At 50.6% G+C, this 18,975-nt stretch overlaps 1 protein-coding gene across 3 annotated transcripts in view; it reads right to left on the reverse strand.

Annotated features, from left to right (window-relative positions):
- Positions 1-18,975, reverse strand: part of LOC144172726 (neprilysin-1-like) — a 140,964-nt gene that overhangs the window by 14,738 nt on the left and 107,251 nt on the right. For all 3 annotated transcript variants that reach the window (XM_077701340.1, XM_077701338.1, XM_077701339.1), the window contains exons 15-17: positions 11,893-11,944; positions 4,463-4,530; positions 3,149-3,279 (exon numbers count right to left, since the gene is read on the reverse strand). In XM_077701340.1, the coding sequence (XP_077557466.1) occupies positions 3,149-3,279; positions 4,463-4,530; positions 11,893-11,944 (251 nt within the window). The remainder of the gene's footprint in view (positions 1-3,148; positions 3,280-4,462; positions 4,531-11,892; positions 11,945-18,975) is intronic.

Below are 18,975 nucleotides of genomic sequence, written 5' to 3' on the forward strand. Positions count from 1 at the left end.
GGACGAGGATAGTCACACAGCCCAGAACCCCACAGCAGAGATGCCACCTGCCACAGCATCCGCCATTTTCGATGACCACCGTGCTAGCGGTGTCGATGTGGGAGCGGCTACGTTTGAAGATTTCACCAACATCCATAGAACCGTCCTGCAGTGTGCCGAGTTGAATGACGACGAAATCGTACGCCAGGTCCTCGAACCGGCGCAGGTGGACAGCGACTCAGATGATGACGAGCCACCAACGCCAGAGGCATCAAATACTGATCTAGCGCGAGCCCTAACAGTGCTAATGTCTGCCTACAGTGACGGACAAACGCTGGCGGAAATACAGGCGGACTTAGTCGCGCGTAGGCGTGGGTGTGTACAGACACGCATACATATGTTTTTTCAGCCGTTGTGCCAATAAAAGTTTATTAGATGCGACGCTGAGAGCATCTCTTGTCGGCGGCCCTGTCCTTCCTGCGTGCATCCGTAGTCGTCGTCGGCGTCCGCACTCTCCTCCGCTCACCCCTCTCCTCTCCGATAGCGAAGACTCTCTCGCGAGGGGCATTGGATTGGATTCGATTGGATTGGCTTGGCTTTGCTTAGCTTGGCTTAGATTGGATTGGATTAGAGTGGATTGTGTTGGATTGTGTTGCTTCATAGCCGCGGCAGTCGCACTGGCGCCGGCACGTGCCCAGGTGAGAGCGACACTCTCTCTTAACATTTGCGGGTGTGCGGCCCAGCGCGCTCTCACTCCGCCGGTGGGCGGCACTGCGCGCGGTGCTGCGCATGTGCCGTACTCTCTCTCTCTCCGCGGTCTCCTCTCCTTCGGGCGCGCTGTGCATGTAACCGGTGTGCCGCTCTCCGGTGGCCTTTCGGTCGACGGTTGCTCTCCGCGTGCGCTTGAACCCCCCTCAGCGTCGCATCACACCAGGGTTCCCGCGAGGGGAGGTGGGCGTAATTTTTTTTGAGTGAATCATTCTTTTCGGACTACCGATAATTCGGACTGATTAGCGGGTCCCGCCGAGTCCGAAAAAACGGTCAGCGACTGTATATCCAGGTTGCTTTTCTTGCAATAGTTCCTCCAGAAACACCCAGAAACTATTTCAGCGATTTGCCTTAATAAACAAATATAGGTGTAAGCGGGAATTTGTGATTATGCCAACCGAAAAGTGCAAATGGCTTCGACGCGGTATCAACACACTGCACAAAATGGTGTAGCGACAGAATTCAAAAATTCGGGAGTACATTCCCACCATGGAAAAGGAGCTCAAGTAAGACCTCGTTTCCTTATTACAGCATTAAGGGAGTAAAAACAATTGGCAACGTATGGTCTTCCTCCACTGTAAATATTGGCGATGGGTGATGAGGGTTCAGCTGTGCCTGTTATGTAACTATCGTTTCTCTCTCCCCTCTCACCCCTCAAGCCCACGCTACCATACGTGTGCTAATTGTTCATTTGAACTAATTACATCGTCTGTTCTGTTCCCCTCCATTCAGGCTTTTCTTATCCGCTCCAAAAAGCTCACATGACGAATACAGAATAGGATTTTTAAATTTAATCCAATGTTCCCGTGCTCGAATTCACCGCTGGTCATCTAATGGGGAAGTACGCTGCTTTTTCTGTAACCACACGCCTCCCTGTGGAGCCGCTGTTCTCTCTCTCGAAATGATGACGATGCGGGAACGCGCAACTTTCCAAAATGAAGTCCAACAGCGAACGAACCAACCCATCTATGCGGCCGGTATGCGGTGTGATGTACGGTGACAATCTCCGATTGGTGGAGAGTAAGGCGCAAGAGTGTGGTTTCTTTCTGATACAGGCATTCCATGGCTTTGTCTAGCGTCCAACCACCGTCGTCGTTATACGGAGGGGCGCATTTTCTAGTTTTACACGTCCGTGCAACCCTCTGAAAATTAAAACTGCTTTGACGGTGCTGCAGAGGCGCAATACGACAGAAATCCGCGAGGGACGCAGGTTCGATCCCGACCACTGGAAGCGTTTTAATTTTTCCTCACTTCTCTCACATTTACAAAAAGTTGGCTTTCTTGCACTGCATTTTTGTGTGCTAGAGACGATACCAGTGAGCGGTTGAAAGCTTCGCTTTAACACTTTCCAGGCGTATGTACCTTTAACCCACCAACGTTGCGGAATTCCAACAAAACATCACATCAAGCCCGTTCCTATAACCACACCAGTCCGGTAGGAACCCATTTATTGATCACAGGCGGGAGTTCCTAACTGTTCCCTGTGAACTAAACCATTATGATAACTAATGCATAACTCAGTATGTTTTATACCCGCTCTTACATTAGCCAACCCTGGTATCGTCCAGTACTAGCGCTAGTTGCTAATATTTTTATTCGGAGAACACTAAGACGCTGGAACCATAAAATAAGCCTTAGAAAGAAGAAGCATAACATCAAAAAGTAGCTTTTGCGACATCGATAGGTACCGGCGACCTGGTGAGTGATTGAAAGTTTGCGTTTAGAGAACACGTAAGGCGCACAAGCAAAGACTTTGTTGATTTATTGCTGCGCAACCAAGCTTTCCCACGCGTAAATGGGGTATCCGTATGAGTGCACGGCACTCATTATGCAGAAAAAAATTAGTTATCGAAGGAACGCTAACGCATTCACCTTACGGATCTCTTCAGATAATAATGTGCAGATAGTAGCGGGGCATCAGAGTGATTTTATCTGCTTACCGACCTATTTATCCGACCTATGATCACAGGAATAAGCGGAGCCCGACTTTGTCATCGCGTGCCCGTGTGCGACAGAAGCTGAGACACTGTGGCCTCAGAAATATACCTAAAGGAACAGAGCTTGAGGAAGGTTCCCGTGATCCTGGGCAGTGTTTATTTTAGAAACATAGTTTTCCCGGCTTGTGTAGGTGAGGCAAACCAATGATAAATGCAAGAGCCATGTTAACGCATAACGTCGTGAGTTACAAGGTTGAGCGTGCCTGGAGCGAGAAATTCCCGAGGCTTCAAAATTGTGCGGTTATTTCGCGGTTGGAAAAAGAGACCAAAGTTGCGGTGCCGCTGCAAGTGGTAGTGCGGCAAATGTCATACAAATGGTTGAGCGATAAAAGTAGTCCCGCAAGCCAAATTTCTGAAGTTGAAGGTTTCTGACAAAAAAAGTAAAGCAATTCGTCAGGTCTCACCTTTGTTTCAGCTACAGGGTCGTCAATTTTGCTGTACTGCCGGACAAAACACATGGCTCTTTCCTCAAATTCTTTGCGGCTCTCGTTGCTCCACCAGTTTCGCAGTTCTCCATCGCCGTCGAACTGACTTCCTTAAAATGGAAATAATGTGAAGCAAGTCTTGCAGGAAAAGTAAACCAAGCAAATAACAGTGAAGCAAGCCCAATAGTCACAATATGAAGTTTTACACAAGCATGTGTAGCTATATGAAGCAACTGCTTTGCTCGTGTACTTTATCACCCTGGCCCTTGTTGCGGCGATGAAGATTGTATATACAATGCTCCAAGGCTGTCTTGTAAAGAGGAAGAGGAGTTGCGTACTCGTTTCCAGATTTCTGCAGTGGCCACAGATCACCCTAAACATGTAGAGCTTAGGCGCAATTAGTGCAGCGGCAAATATTTCCGCTGACGGAGACAAAATGATAGGCTATTCAGTGCTTTGTCCGCTACAATGCCTAATAGAATCGATATTACCTTTCACATAGCCCAACGCATTGTGGCTTGGTGACTGTGCACTGCTAAGAAAAAGTGAAACTTTCAGTAGTAATCAATGGCTGAAAGAAATGAGGAGAACGCTGCCAAAAACTTTGGCTGAACATTACGATACTCTGTAATGCTACATATGACTGCCGCACTAACTGCAGTGTTCTCGGTGACGGCGCATACCCACTGCGTCTCAGGATCCGATCGCCTCATAAACGAACGCAAGACGACTTGCGCTATACACTAGCGTTCTGTTGTAGCTCGTCGCCGCCGGGTAACATGCTGTAAATCTCGTGCGAACCTCCCGCAGAAATGCCACGTCGTTCCAAGGAGCCATACAACGAAGACGATGACGAAGGACCCACGTAAGTGCAGCACGTATCCCGATCTTGGCTTTTGTGCCTTTCGTGCGCTTGAAAAAGACAAGACGTTTGATTACATGGATGCCTGGTTTTGCGTCTCCTTTCTCGGGCGCCACAAGACGCCGAGGCGCGATTTTTTCCACACGTCTCACGTAGACGCGGCACACCGCCCTCCCCTCAAATTTTTCCATACTTCCTCCTCCGCTTTCTTGCTCGCCCTATCTTCAGTGGCCTCTCCGTTCCCCCGGTTAGAACGGGGATGACGCCGAAAGACTATGCGATACCAAAGGAGCGGGCGCTTAAGAACTTCCCTCTAAAATAACGATCATGATCAATAGAACAATCTTTCTTTTTACCTGTGAGTTGGTAGTCACGCTGTTTATTTCGCATCGCACTCGCGCAAAGGAAACAATGACTTTGTTAGTATTCACCTAGAGCGTCGAAGCCATGCGTCATTTCATGTCCGACAACAGAACCAATTGCTCCAAAATTGAGGGATCTGAAATGAAACAGCCGCAAAGCTCACCACAAAAATAAAATGTTCAAACTTGTATTACAGTGTGTACAGTCATGGACAGCCTAAGCTGAAATAAACGAAAAGCAGACGACAGATACTGGTGGCGCGGCCCAGCCGCGAGAACGGAAAACTGCGACGAGATAAAGCATGTGTTAGAAAGTTCCCTTCGCTGCAAGTAGGCCCGTGTGGTCGGCTCATCATTAGATCCTGCTTCGATGAACACGGAGTCAGTCAACTGGTAACATCCATCGCCCTGAACATCTTGTACTGCCTCCCAGTCTGTACATTAACAGGGACACATATGGGAAGTCATCACTGTACCCTTCACTCAATTTACAAAGCAGCATTGCATTTCCCAATACACGCCTGTACAGAGAAAGTATAAGCCACGGGTTTCTTCCTTTTGGTGATCGTTTGCGCCTCCACAGAGACTGAAAGCTCGGCCGTCTGCTTTGCGCTGCCCGGGTCATTGGCTGCTGCTGCTGGCGGCCAATTTAATTTCCTCTGCACACCAACCAACGGCCTCTTCCCTGTAACTTCCGCTGTGTGTCCCTATTCCCTCCAATACGACATCCCCCCTCCAGAAGAATAGACGGCAAGCGCATTCCCACTACCATGTGCATTGCCCTCCGCCCACTGACTCCCATAATATCCACAGCAGCCCCTTTCTCTCATCCTACATCACCCTTAGCCTTCTAACTGGCAGCATACGTTCAAGCAACTAGAAAACTAATTATCGTACTCTTTTCTCACCGCTATCGCATTTACTCAGACTCCATGGCGTTGATTCCAGCTCTTCGCCAACTGACTTCCAGAAGATCTCCATGACACCTTCTCTGAAGCTTTCTCGATCCTCTCTCCTGCCCCAGTATCGGTTGCGTGGCTGCCTGGCCACTCAGGGATCATCGGCAATAGGCAGATTCACTTGCTGGCCCGGAAGTGGCTAGCAGGACATTTTTGAACCCTTGGCCTCCCTGCTCGTGGCGGATGAAGCATATTTCTCCAAGAAGACCCTCAAAGAGAACTAATAACACCTCCGGCTCTCGGTACACATTCTTCCACCACCCCACACTTTCCTATCCAGTACGCAAAGGCACACACATTTGGGCAATCCAGCTAATACCCTCATTACTCCTACGCGTCTCCATCTCTACGGTTGTCGCTCAGACCCATCGTGTCGCCAATGCTGCTTTACGCACCCAAACGTTCAGCGCATCACTTTATTTCTCCCGGTTTCCAGCAGTTGCCTCATAACCTAACCCTCCTTCTCCCAACTGGCTGGTATGGTTGGCTTGGGTGGCCCTCGTTGACCAGCTGACCATGATTAGTTTTGTGGAATAATACATATAGGTGCCAGTATGACCGCTAATAGTCTTTTTCTCTATTTTGCTAGCGCATGCGTGTTTTGTCCGGATTCGCTTACCTGGAAATGACTTCTAGGAACTTGCTTACGCTTAAAAATGATGCACTGAATCGGCGACGTTTTGAGTGATGAAATGAGCTGTAATTGTGTCAAGGGCTGTTTCTTTTATACTTTGGAAGGCCTGACTTTCCTTTTTATTGTGTCAGCATGCACTTAGCATCACGACAAGAAAAACAGACAGCATGACGAGAACAAAAAGAGATTTAGTTTCGCTGCAACAGTTTGTTTACGTTTAACATTTCTGTTAGTAACTATTAGAGCCTTCTTTTCCTTCGTCACGCTAGCCATCCTGCGTGGCAACGACTCTTGTAAGATCGCAACCCCATCGTTTTCACTCAGATGCTTCAATTCGTCAGAAACTGCTGTCCAAAACTCATGAGAACTGCTCCTATTTAAGCGTTTTTTGCCAGTGACTTTTTCACCACTGTTCAGATGTTTTAAAGCAGAGCTTTCTACCACTACCAGCCAATGGTTCTTTCGCGGCTTGCGGGACAAACTGCCAACGCGGCGGGGGCGGTGGCGGGGGAGGGGGAGCACGAGGAGGGTTGCACTCACGGAGCACCTTGTAGATGGCGCAGCCAATTTTCCCAGCGCTCCCTGCGCGGAGGTGCCTGCTCGCTGGCGGGCGCGTCGACGGTACGGCTTTGTCGTCTGCTTTACCACGGTTGTTTGTGCCTGTTTGGCGCAACTTCGCGTCCATTACGCGCTTCCTTCGCACGGCTTGGTTAACTTGTTCAACAGCACCTTGTGGATAACCCGGAACGGAAGGAATTAAGTGTCGTACGGCAAACATACATTAAGGATTGGTTTGAAGGGCGGGAAAAAATTTAGATATACGACACACAGACATCTCCCCGCTAGAGAAACGCTACCTTTTGCGCAATGCTTGCCACGAATGGGACTCCGTTTTCTAAATTGATGAATACCACTTCGGGTGTGTTTCAAAAGGTATTGCAAAAGGCGGAAGGAGCAACTGATCCTGAAAAATAGTGGTTGTAAATGTTCCCTCAGCCTTCTCGCAATGCTCAAACTTACGAAAATGACTATTTTAAATCGGTATAAATGGGAATCACTAAGCTCACATGCAGAATTATTTTCGTATCTGCGCTTGTGTCGCGCGGTAGTGTACCCCGAAGCTAGCACAACAGGATGGCTAGGTTCCGGGAGCTCACGTTTCGAAATTCGCCCCTTCCGTTTTCTTTCTCCCGACTCACGGTCGGGCTACAGCGGCGGAGTACGCCACTCAAGCCCGGCCGTGGTCGACGCTTCTGCTGCGTTCGGAACGCCGCCCCCGGGAATCCAGGTAACAGCTGGCAGAATCTCTGGTTTCACTCTTTGTCGAGACACGTGTGTGAATTCAATTGAAGTCGCATGGACAATTGTGGTGGGTGTCGTTGTGATGATGTCAGGGTTCGGGTGATAATGAACAACGAGACGACACACACTTGAAGGGGAAAAGACGAGAGGCAACACGGGTCTCGAGAGAAACTAGACACATTTATGAGAGGCTCAAGAAACTGAATATGGGAGAAGGCAGCAAAGGGAGCAACACTAAACACACACACTACAAAAAGAAAAGCTTAATAGAATGGTCCTGGTACTAAGAACAATAGTTTTAGGACCCGCTAAATGTCACTAATAAGACGAAGAGAAGAACGAGCTCGCAGTTCTTCAAGTACGGTGTAAGGCGCATCCATTTGGAAGCGTAACCGTGCCAGACGGCTTCTCGTTCTGGAGTTCTCGGTGGCCATAGCGTACAGTTCGGGTATTTTTGGCGCCGCTGCCTTGAATGGCAGGAGCGGTAGATCCACGGTGAACAGTGGTGGCCCGATGACTCGGTGCGAGTCGAGGCTCCCCGGCGGCGCAAGGCATGGGTGCCTCGATTTGTGAGAAGAACAACAGGTGGTCCACCCGATGCCATGTCGGCCCCCGCAAGGTGAACAATGACCAGGCTACCCGGCGCAAAGCTCGGGTGCCCGAAGATGGACGGGTGTCCGGCCCTACGGCGCGGGCCCCGCTGTGCCGTTAGAGCTGGCGACGTCCCAGCGCTGCAGCATAGACGTCGCCATCGGGTGGATGTCGCCTTTCTTTAGGGCACACGAACTCCAGCCGGTCTTGTGTTCGGTCTCCAACTTCTTCCTCTTCTTTCACAAGGAGACTTGAAGAGGCTTCCATTCACGTGGATACAGTATACTTCACTGGAAAAGTCCTGGCCAAATGCATGGCTGATCCCCTGTACGACCTACACTTGGAAACGTACCAGGCGTTAGGGACCCGAACAGTCCTAACCCTGCATGGAAGCCACAGCAGCCAAGACATCCAGCGACTCCAGCGGTGCTTGGTGGTGCAGCACATCTTCCTTCGGCCGACGAGAACACCAGCCACACCCATCACAAGGTACAGAATAACCGGCCAGCAAGTCCCATCATGTTCGCCGGTGTTACAACAAAAGAGATGCGCCAACAGCAGCAGCTAGACAAGACGCTAGACAACTGCATGAAGATATCGGCGGCAGTGTCCTGTCCCGATAAAGAGAACCCCTGCAAGTTTTTTTTTGGCAAAAGGGGCTTCTGTACCGTCGGTACGCTTTACCATCTGGCCGTTTCATTCAACAACTTGTTATTCCACATCATTTCAGAGACGTGGTAATGAAGAAGGCTCAAGAAGGAGTACCAGGTCATTATCGCTTCCTAAAAACAACTAAAAGAATTGTCCGGGATTTTTATTGGCCCAATGTTTACGCCGACGTCCGAAGATTTCTTAGGACCTGTGAGCCGTGCAAGACAGGAAATTCGAAATGTGAAGTGGGCGTCGGTTCTACGAGAAAGCTGCCTACTGTTGGCCTGTGCGTAACGGAAAGTCTGTTTTCAAGCAAAACGACAAGCCCATAGTGCACATACGGGGCACGATCAACATAAGCATCTGCTCGGAGGTCAAAGTGTTCAACCTTGTTTTGGCGTCTCTGCAGTGAGGTGTCGTGGACTCCAGACGATGCTTACGGCCGGGTAGTGAAATATATTGACTGTGCGAACAGTGCTTTATTTTCTTTTCCTGCACCACCTTTCGCCCACCGGAGTCTTCTGAAAGTGTGTGTGTGGCGTCACCCCAAAACACTTTCTAAAGCCGGGGGTAATGGGATGAGCTCCAGGAAGGAAATCGGCGCAGAAAAGAAAGCAGCGGAAGGAGACGAGGGCAATCACTCGCTAATGGGTATGCGCCTCCAGAGAAGAGTAAGAGGAGGAGGAACACGACCGGGCTCTTGGCCGGACAAGCGTTCGGGGTGCGCCTGCATCAGCTGTGAATACACCCATCGACGGTGCCCATGCGACCGCGCCGGGACATCACTAGGTACCTCCTGGTCACCAGCCGCATCCGTTACTGCATCGGGCAACAGCGCCGGGATCCCTCTCCTGCCGTTCTTGCTGCGCCTGGCAGCTTCGCCTTCCGTCCCGGTCAGCGTGGAGCCATCGAGCCACTCACGACCGAGTCTCAACGGACTGCATAAGTGAGACTGTTTAGTTTTGCTTCACGCTTGTGTTACGTCTCACAAATCGGCAAGAAACTGCAACAGGGAAGGACTTATCCACGCTTTCCTCTCCCTTTGTGTTTCATTCTTTTATTTCTCTATTTTGTTATTTCTTTTTCCGTCTAGTTCTGCACATCCCAGCTTTCCCGCTGTCTGCAATATATTGCATCTACGCTTCACCTTCGTGTTGTCGCTTCTGTCGTGATTGATCTTGGGTACACGTCTCGTGGTTCCCACCACCGAACACTGAGATCATCACAATCGTTTAAAGCTTTGCTTTCCAACCACCTTCACTGCGTGGATTGGAGCCAATTTTAATTTTGTTTACATAGAAGCTGATTGGAGGCCAGTGAAGTGCCATAAATCCTGTATCTTCAAAAGAGCTCTAACCTTTTTAAATGGGTGCACGGGTCTTCCATCGTTCTGAAATTCAAAACATCCGTCCAGAAACTGCCCACTTGAAATAAAGTGCACCATTCAGGTGTCTATGACGTCGTAGAGAAACCGTGCATTGAAACGCCGCGTTATCATTTAATGGGACCAACGCCATCGCGCGACAGTATGCCCTACACGGTCACCACGCAGCACCCGCTGGATGTCTCATCATACCTTCTTGATACCTGTAGAGAATGATACGATGAGTAACTTAAATATTTGTTGCGAGTTTTTAAAACTTGCAGTTATAAAGTTTTTGGTTGTAATCAGCAGCTTCTTACTATGAAGTGAGATTCATCCAGGAATGTCAAAGAAGATAAAAATAACCGATAATGTCAAAGAAGATAAAAAATAACCGATAATTCCGGAGCTTGCAGTCACCCTGTTACTGGTCCAAACGAGTCCAAAGGGTTCTCTCCTCACTGAACACCCCAGTAAAGTTAAAGTCAGCCGCCGACCAGGCGCGATGCTGCTCGGCGAACGAGAGTCATAACTGACGTTGCATAGTCGTAACACAGTTCATGCAGCAGTCAAGTTGTATCACTGCACCCATCTGCACACAACAAAAACCAGCTACACGTGGTACCCCTATCGATCCGGAGGCCTTCGGTTCATCGGTAATGGTTCCTACGTAGAATCACATGGTCCTCCCATGCAGCTGGCGCTGGAGCCTTTATAGCGTGGAGGTAGCTGGCGAGGCTTCGGACGGCTCTGTTGAGGAGCGATGCTCGGTTTGCTCGGTTGCGGTAGACGTGGTTGTGGTTTTGAAGGCAGTGTTATGCTGCGGGTTGCTCGAGACTGAAGGTGCAGGTAGCTTGGATAAATGCGACACTTTCCAAGTTCATCCATCGTCAAGCCGAAGCACTGATGGACCTTGTTTGCGGAACTCCTTCCATGGGTGACAAAACGCGAGGTCGCCCTTAGCCCATATTCCGATTTTCTTGATTCTCGCGAAATCACCAACACTGTTTTCTTCTTCGCGACCTTGCGACGGTCTGTGTACTTTTTGCTGTAGTCTTGCTTGCCATTTACACATTGGTGCAGATGACGAAGTTTGCGGAGGTGGCGGGACGCGACTATTTCTTCGACCTCGTCACGAAGCGTATCATAAATGGACGCAAAAAACATGCAGCGGCGAGCGCTGGTAGTGCGGCAACGTACTCCTTAACAGACTCTCCAGGTTGCTGAAAGCGACGGCGAAAGCGGTGACTTTCAGCGACGAAATTACATGAGCTTCTGAAATGTTGCTGAAGTCGCTATAGCTGAGCCATACACCGAAGGCTGGACGACGACGGCCTTTCTCGTCTCAGTATGTTTGTCACCGGCGGTTGACTTACCGTTCTAAGAAGTTGGAAGTGGTAGACTGGCGAAGACAGGTTGACCCTCAAGGCCGAAGCTGTGTAGCAGAAAGGCCTTGCGACGTTCAGGCGGGATGTCGGATGCTCCCGATACCACATGGGGCCATTGCGTTCAGGGCACAGGAGGTAGGCCGGGCTGAGGCAGAAGACGTGTGGAGGAGCGAGCCATATACCGCTCATGGTGTAGAAAAGTTACAGGTGTTGATACGCGAGCAGAAGACGCATCCTCATCGCCATTGTTGTATCGCGACGGGAGCCGCAGAAGAACGATGAAACAATGATTGCCGCAGACGAACAAAAAAAGAACTTTTATTGAGAGGCGTGTGTATATATATGCACAAGTAATGTCAGTTGTGTCGAGCTCGTGAAACAATGCGGTCGAGCGACTGATTGCACCTTTTGGCGGTTATGTGGTTCTCACTACCCTTTCGAATGGTTGTAACACATTGAATATATTCAGGTTTACATGGTTTTGTATTCAGCAATAAAAAAGTGCAGTTTCAATAAGCAAAATCTCGAAGACAGCTGCCTAAATGCCACGCTATAAAACACGATTTTATGATCCCTTACGTTTGAATATTAAATGGTTGTAATGAACTTACCGCGGCAGTCCGTACTCATAATATGGAATTTGAAGCACTGCAGAAGGGAACACTGCAAAAAGGCAAAACTTTGTTTTGGTAACTCTCCTCATGAGAAATGGGATGCGCGATAGGGCGGAGAAAGAGAAAGGATTATTGCGATCGTCGAATGATGATGTGTTTATATACAAACATGTATCCAGGGAAAACTAAGAAGGGGCGCAAACGATACAACTTTATTTCTGTTACAGATTGGGACGGTCATTTTGAAGATAACCTTATCTATACTTTCATATTAAGTAAGACACTGGTGAAAAAGACGCTTCCAGATTGGGGACCGAACCCACGCCTTCCGTTTACATATGAAATGCCCTACCAATTCGGCTATCTGACGACTTATTATCCGTCACTTTCAGCGGTATTGATATTCAGTCCAAATGTATCTGACTAATGACGGTGGTAGCCAGCGCCGCTCCAACAATTAAGGGTGAAGAGGACCTTCTTTGGAAACTTGGGTCGTAGATCAAGCGTCTACAGCCTGTCATGAGTGGTGTACTGTCGGAAAACCCTCTTCCACTACCTTTGGCACCAAGGCTGCTGATATGGTTAAGAATGAAGGACTCGTTGCAGAAGGACGACGACGATGAAGGAGCGGTTTGTTGGCATTCTCCGCCTACTGGCTGTTTTCGCCTCAGCGGGCTCCATTCCTTTGTTGCATCACTCCTGCTTGTTTGTAAGGTCCCTACAGTATTCCTGGCACTGATACGACACAGCGGCAAGTTCAAGGATAACGCCGTGGGGTCGTCCGCAAGCCCGGATCCCTACTCTCGGCCGCTAGGCTTAGCCCTGCAGCATCTAAGCTCCTTGGGACCAAGACACGGCCCTGCCATGGCAAACGGGCGGAACCAGAGACCACCATTCGAAACAACACAGCTGCCAGGCACGTCTGCTGCGGCTGATGTTGCTGCTGGAACCTCTGACGACTTTCCTTGCCTTGAGTAGTTAGTTGACGAGGACAGTGCTTGACGACTTTCCTTGGAGGTAACTGCCGACCCGTCCACGAAGCGATCTGCAGAAGAGCCACATACTGTTCTTATGCAGGGAGGGACTGCACCGCCTGCTGCAAAGCGGCTTGTGCCACTGCCAACTCCACTCAAACTCTCGCGAAAGCTTCCGCGACCCCCACCCTGCGGAGCTTCTTGCCACAAGCCAGGTACAAAGTTGCCATCAAGCCTCGGCAGCATTTCAACATCCTGAGTCTACCCACGAAGACTTTGCGGAAATTGCTTGGTGACTGCTTCGGAACAACTGGATTTACTGTATACTCCTTCCATCGAGCTACAAACACTATGTCAGTGTGGGTAACATCTCTAAATGTAGTGGCTAAGTTGTACTCTCTGCAGCACATAGCTCTTTCTGTTGACAATTCTTGAAGTGCAAGCGTACCTGGTATCACGAACTGGCATCCGCCGTTATGTTGTCACGGGCGTCGATCGCGGGGAGGATCCGGACTACCTTTGCGACAACATCAGGTGTGACACGCATGAAGTTCTTCTCGTGCGGTATATGGGGTCCGGCCGCACCTGCTTTGTGACGCTTGGTGCCCGCTGGAGCCCGCAAAGTGGCTTTTTTTAATGGTTGTGCCCTCATACCTCGTCCTTTCCAAGCAGGGTTAGTGCACTGCTACCGTTGCTTTCGCCGTGGCCACATGAGCTCTTCATGTCCGTGCCCAACACCGGATTCCAATCAGGTCGAAGCTAATCCATCCCAAAAGCCAAAGTTTAAGTGTGGTCTTTGTCGCTCTGACGACCATGAGATCACAGATAAAGGCCGTCCCACCAAGAGCAAGACCACGCGTGCGAAGCACCGTGCATGGCGTTCTCGTTCCACGCCAGACCCAACCTCAACGTTCAACTATTTCGACAGTTTGGCAGAAGAGGATGAGGATGTAGGGGAGGAGCGGGAGGAGGCTACGGAGCCTCCCTCGCAGCCAACATATCGAGACGCTGTTCGTGGTTTGCGCCGTCGCCGGAAAGCTGTTTCTGAGACGCCCTTGTCCCCTGCGGAGGATGAGCTTGTGGCCGTAGACCAACAGCTGGCCTTACTGCATGTTGAAATTAAGAAACTCAACACGCGAAGGTCTCAATTAACGTGCCGGCAGCACAACTTACATCAATCGACTCAAGACCCACCTCATCCACCTCGTCCCTTCTCCAAGGCTCATCAGCACGCCCCGTCTACGACTGAACTTCCCTCACAGCCTGCCTCCTCTGTTCTGACCCACACGGAACTGCCCCAGATTGTGGTGCACTGCTACAGACACTGGTTTCCGTACTCGCCGCATAACTTCGCTAACCAGTCCGCTAGCATGCCTGAACCACAACAATATATTGTTCAGTGGAACTGTGGGGGTCTCTCTACAACAATTAGAGAGATCCATGAAAGGCTCTGTCTCGGGAAGCTCCATGCCTGGCTTTCTTGCTTCATGAGACGAACTCTCTCCCCTGCTTGCCTCAATTTACGGCATACGCTGACCCGTCCATTCCTGATCGGCGGTGCAGCTCAAGTTGTACTCCTCCCGGAAATGCGTCCACTTGTTTTCTATCTCGGTTTCCTCAAAACCCTATCCCTCTAAGCTCGTGATGTACAGACTGGCAGGAAGTGGGTGCGGTAAATGTACAGCTTCCACGTTGTGCGGTAATACTGGTGTCGTGCTACGTGCGCCATTACAGTGGTTGTTCTCCCCGCCTGTGGCTGGGATGGCTTACCCAACTACGACGAGTTAACCCTGGGTGGAGGTGGTGGTGGTGGTAAAAGATTTATTGAAGAGGTTCGCTCTTGAAAGCGGGATTGATTGATAAATCTTTATTTGTGAGCCTGAGGCGCAGATGTTAGGGCGCCCGCCTGGTAGAGGGCATCCTTAATCCAGGATACCCTGGCTGCGGCTGGCTGTCCGGGGCTCCAGAAGCCCTCAGTCCAGGGCTCCTGCAGTGGTTGCGGTCCTGCGTGCCCGGTCCACCAACTGTCGCTGGTCCTAGGGGTCTGAACTGCACAGCGCGGCCTCCCACTGCTCGAGGGTGGGGGTGCGAATACTGGGGGCTGCTCGTGTGTTCTGGCAAGCCCACGTGGTGTGGTACAGTGTTGCATGTTCGCTGCAGTGTGGACATGTTGGTGGATATATTGGGGCGTGTATGATGTACAGAAAGCTAAAGTGGGGGTATGTGTTGGTCTGTAGTTGCCGCTAGGCTACAGCCTCTTCTCGAGTAAGCCTCTAATGCGGTGGTGGGTAGGCACATCTGGCAAGGCGGTGGTGTAGCCGATGTGCACGGTACTGCTGCTGGACAGGCTCTGAATCACGCAGCGATTGGTGCTGTGCCCGGAGGGTGCATGCTCGGTGTGTATCGTGTGCTCGCCCGTTTCCGTCGAGCCCTGCATGACCTGGCGTCCATATCAGTATGTTGGGGTTCAGGGTATCCTGATTTTTTAGTAATCGGAGGGCGGATATTGATATGCGACCGTTGCGGTAGTTTCTGGACGCCTGTTGGCAGTCTGTAATTACCTGAAGCGGTTTATTCGAAGTTGGAAACGTAAATGTAACTGCGATGGCTGTTGCTTCGGCTTCAACGATGTTTTCGGTTTTTACGGTCGCAGTGTCAACGACATCGCCTGAGCCGTCGATGACGCTTACTTCTGTGGCTGGATGGGATGCGTAGTGGGCCGTGTCCGCGAATCACACATGGGGGTGGGCAGAGTACTTCCTTGGTAGGAATTGTACTCGTACTTGTCTGCGCTGACGTGATGTTCAGGGTGCATGTTTCGCGGGAGCGGATCAACCCTGATGAGCGTACGGATGTCTTGTGGCACAGTTTCCGGTTGAGGGTGGCTGGCCTCCGCTACCGGGTAGCCTAGTTGCCTCAGCACCGTTCTTCCGGTCGACATTTGCCTGAGCCGCTCTATTTGGCTGACAGGTGGGCATCAATGATCTCCCGCACCTTGTTGTGCACCAGCAGCGCTTACAGCTTACTAGTGGCGGTGTGACGAGAGGCCTAGCGCTTGCTTGTACGCCTTCAGCAGTAGTATGTCAAGTTGGTCCATTTTCCTCGGTTTCAGTGGGAGGTAAGGCGTCGAGTACACCACGCGGCTGACAACCAGTGCTTGCATCAACTTGATGACATCATCCTCCTTCATACCCTGCGGCCGGTTTGTTACTCGACTCACCATACGCATGATTTGCGAGGTAGTGTGGTTGAGGCGCTGGATGGTTTGGTTGAGGCGCTGGATGGTTTAGCGTTCCTCATCCGTCTTGCTGGATGTAAAGTCCCAGTATGCACATGGTTGGGACTACGGGGATGTCGCTACCTTGCAGCTTTATTTGTATTGTGGTGGGTTCCAGTGGCTTACCACGTGGCTTGCGCCTCAGAATGATGAGCTCGGACTTCCTCGGGGATCACTGAAGGCCTCGGAAACAGACGTACTGTTGGGCTGCATCAGCGGCTTTCTTGTGCGTATCCTGCATGTCGCCTTCTGACCCACCAGTAGTCCAAATACTGTTGTCATCTGCATAGAGCGCATGTTTAATCCATGCGATGGTGTTAACTTGTTCTGGGAGCTTCATCATAGCTATGGTAAATATTGCTGAAGAAAGCACCGCTCCTTGTGGCGTTCCCCTGTTAGGCATGGTTTGAAGGCCCGTTCGTAGTGGTCCGATGCCCACAGTTGCCGTGAGATCGGTAAGGAATGCCTGGATATACTAAAACATTCGTTTCCTGCAGTTCGTGTTACTTCGGTTTTCGAGGATGGCGCCGTGGCTCACATTGTAGAACGCTCCTTTCTAATCAAGAGTGAGGATAGCCCTGCTTGAGTGAAGAGAAATGTGCGCCAAGACGTCTTCCTTTTGTTGAAGGAGGATGTCATGAGTTGACAGGTGGGGCCGGAAGCCGAACATTGTGTGCGGATAAATGTCTTGGGCTTCTATGTATGGTTGAAGGCGGGTGAGGATCACACGCTCAAAAAGCTTCCCTACGCACGACGCTAACGATATGGGGCGAAATGTGTCCAATTTCGGAGGTGTGCCTGGCTTCCGAAGAAGCACCGTTTCAGCGTGTTTCCATTCAGCCGGTATTGTGCCCCGTTTCCAGTGCTCATTGAAGCACCCCGTTAAGGCTTGGATGCTTCTGTCGTCGAGGTTCCCGAGTAGCTTGTTAGTGACCTTGCTTTTACCTGGAGTGGTGTTGCAGGTCAGTGCTTGAAGTGCCAGCCAGACCTCCTGTGTCGTTATTGACTTGCCCAACTCCGGGTTGGGACGGCCAGCGTACGTGCGAGGAGTCACGGGAGGTAAAGGTGTGCCAATGTACTGGTCTTTGAGCTTATCCAGTACCTCCTAGTCGCTGCCAGGATGAGAGTGTTGCAAGCACTGGATTGCTTTCTGACTCTCCAGCTTACTCTGTGTCGGGTCCAGCAAATGGCAGAGGAGCTTCCATGTCTTTGCCATTCCCAGCGTTACCTGTAAGCTTTCGCAGAGCTGACGCCAGTTTTATCGTGCGAGCTCGGCTGCGTACCCCGCTGCTAGCCGATTTATCTCTACGATGCTGCATTTTAGCATTCTGTTATGTTTCCGCCTCTTCCATCTTCTTTGGAGGCCTTTGCGTGCTTCCCAGAGATGCAGGAGGTGGGAATCCACTGAAGGCGCTTCTGTGGTGAGGGCGATCTCTTTCGAGTGCTTGTTTACATCGTGGTGCAGGTCCGCGATCTATTGCTCAAGTGAGTTTATGACTGTTCTGTCGCTTTGGACTCTGTGCTTGCGAAATGCGGTCCAGTCTGGTATTCTTGTCACCTTGAGTATCCGACGTAAAGGAGTGGTTGGGACGATAGTCTGGACAATATAGTGATAACTACTGAGCGACTCTTTCAGAGTATGCCACTCTGCTTGTGGAACGTTTTTGATCAGTGTAAGGTCAGGGCTGGTATCCCTTGCGATGCTGTTTCCGATACGATTTGTATACGTTGGGTCAGTGAGGACTGTTAAACGCTGTTGCTTAATGGTAGTGTAGAGCTAGTTGCCCTTTGGCGTGGCGTACTTGTAGTCCCACACCGGATGCGCTGCGTTGAACTCTCCTACTATTACCAGGCCGTTTCAGCCCGCCGCACTCTCGGCTTTCATTACTAAGTATTCGAAGGTATCGCGGCGATAGTTTGGAGGGCTGTAGATGTTTAAAGCATATACACTAGGATGGCTTCTGGTACGAGGTACGACTTCTATGAGTACATTCTAAATGCTGCAGCCATCAATTTAAAGTTCTACGACAGTGATGGCTCGGAACGTAAGGGTGACTACCCTAGGCGGAAAGTTCTCGGAGAGGTGTGTGACGTAGCCTGCCTGGTGTGGTGTACATTCTGTCTCCTGTAGTGCTATCATATCGGGTTGTATGGTGCGCTCATGCAGTACATAAGCAATGCTAACCCTGGGTGCCCCATTCTAGTGGCGGGAGGCTTCAGTGCTCTGCACGGTGACTGGGGATAACCGTATTCAAGTGAGCATGGTCGAGTGGTTTTAGAGCACTTCACCGATGCCAACTTTACACTTCCGAATGACAGTACCAGCCGAACAAGCGGGTGTGTCCACGTACGGATGGCCTCTCTTCTCCAGACTTGTCGTGGTGGCTGGGTACGCAACTGGTCTCTTGGCAACGCGAAGCGACTGTTGGGGCAGCAATCACCAAACAAGTTGCAAAGGTCTCCTTCAGGACTCAAAAGGTCGCCTGCGTCACCGGTGCATGGTGGTGAACTGGGATACCTTACGATCTACCCTCAACGCTTCCATCTCAGCTATCACCCCAGACCCCACTGATCTGCTTCGCCATGTTTTTTCGGATGCCTCCCAGCTTACGTGGATGCAGAATACCCACCCAAAGCGATCTCCGGCTCCTGCAGCTCTGGGCCAAACTTAAGCAAGCTGAAGTAATTGCCACCCGGGACCTTTCGTCAATACCTGCAAAGCTGCAGTATCAGCGCCTCACCGATGCTGGTGAAGTGCTGTAGCCTCGCCTCTACCGTAGCCTTCGCCTCTAGAACGTTGTCGGAAACAGAGAAAATACTCTGTGGGGG

This window comes from Haemaphysalis longicornis, unplaced genomic scaffold (assembly GCF_048455015.1).
Source record: "Haemaphysalis longicornis isolate Haplotype H1 unplaced genomic scaffold, Haemaphysalis longicornis Haplotype H1 scaffold_255, whole genome shotgun sequence".
Classification (NCBI taxonomy): Eukaryota; Metazoa; Arthropoda; class Arachnida; order Ixodida; family Ixodidae; genus Haemaphysalis; species Haemaphysalis longicornis.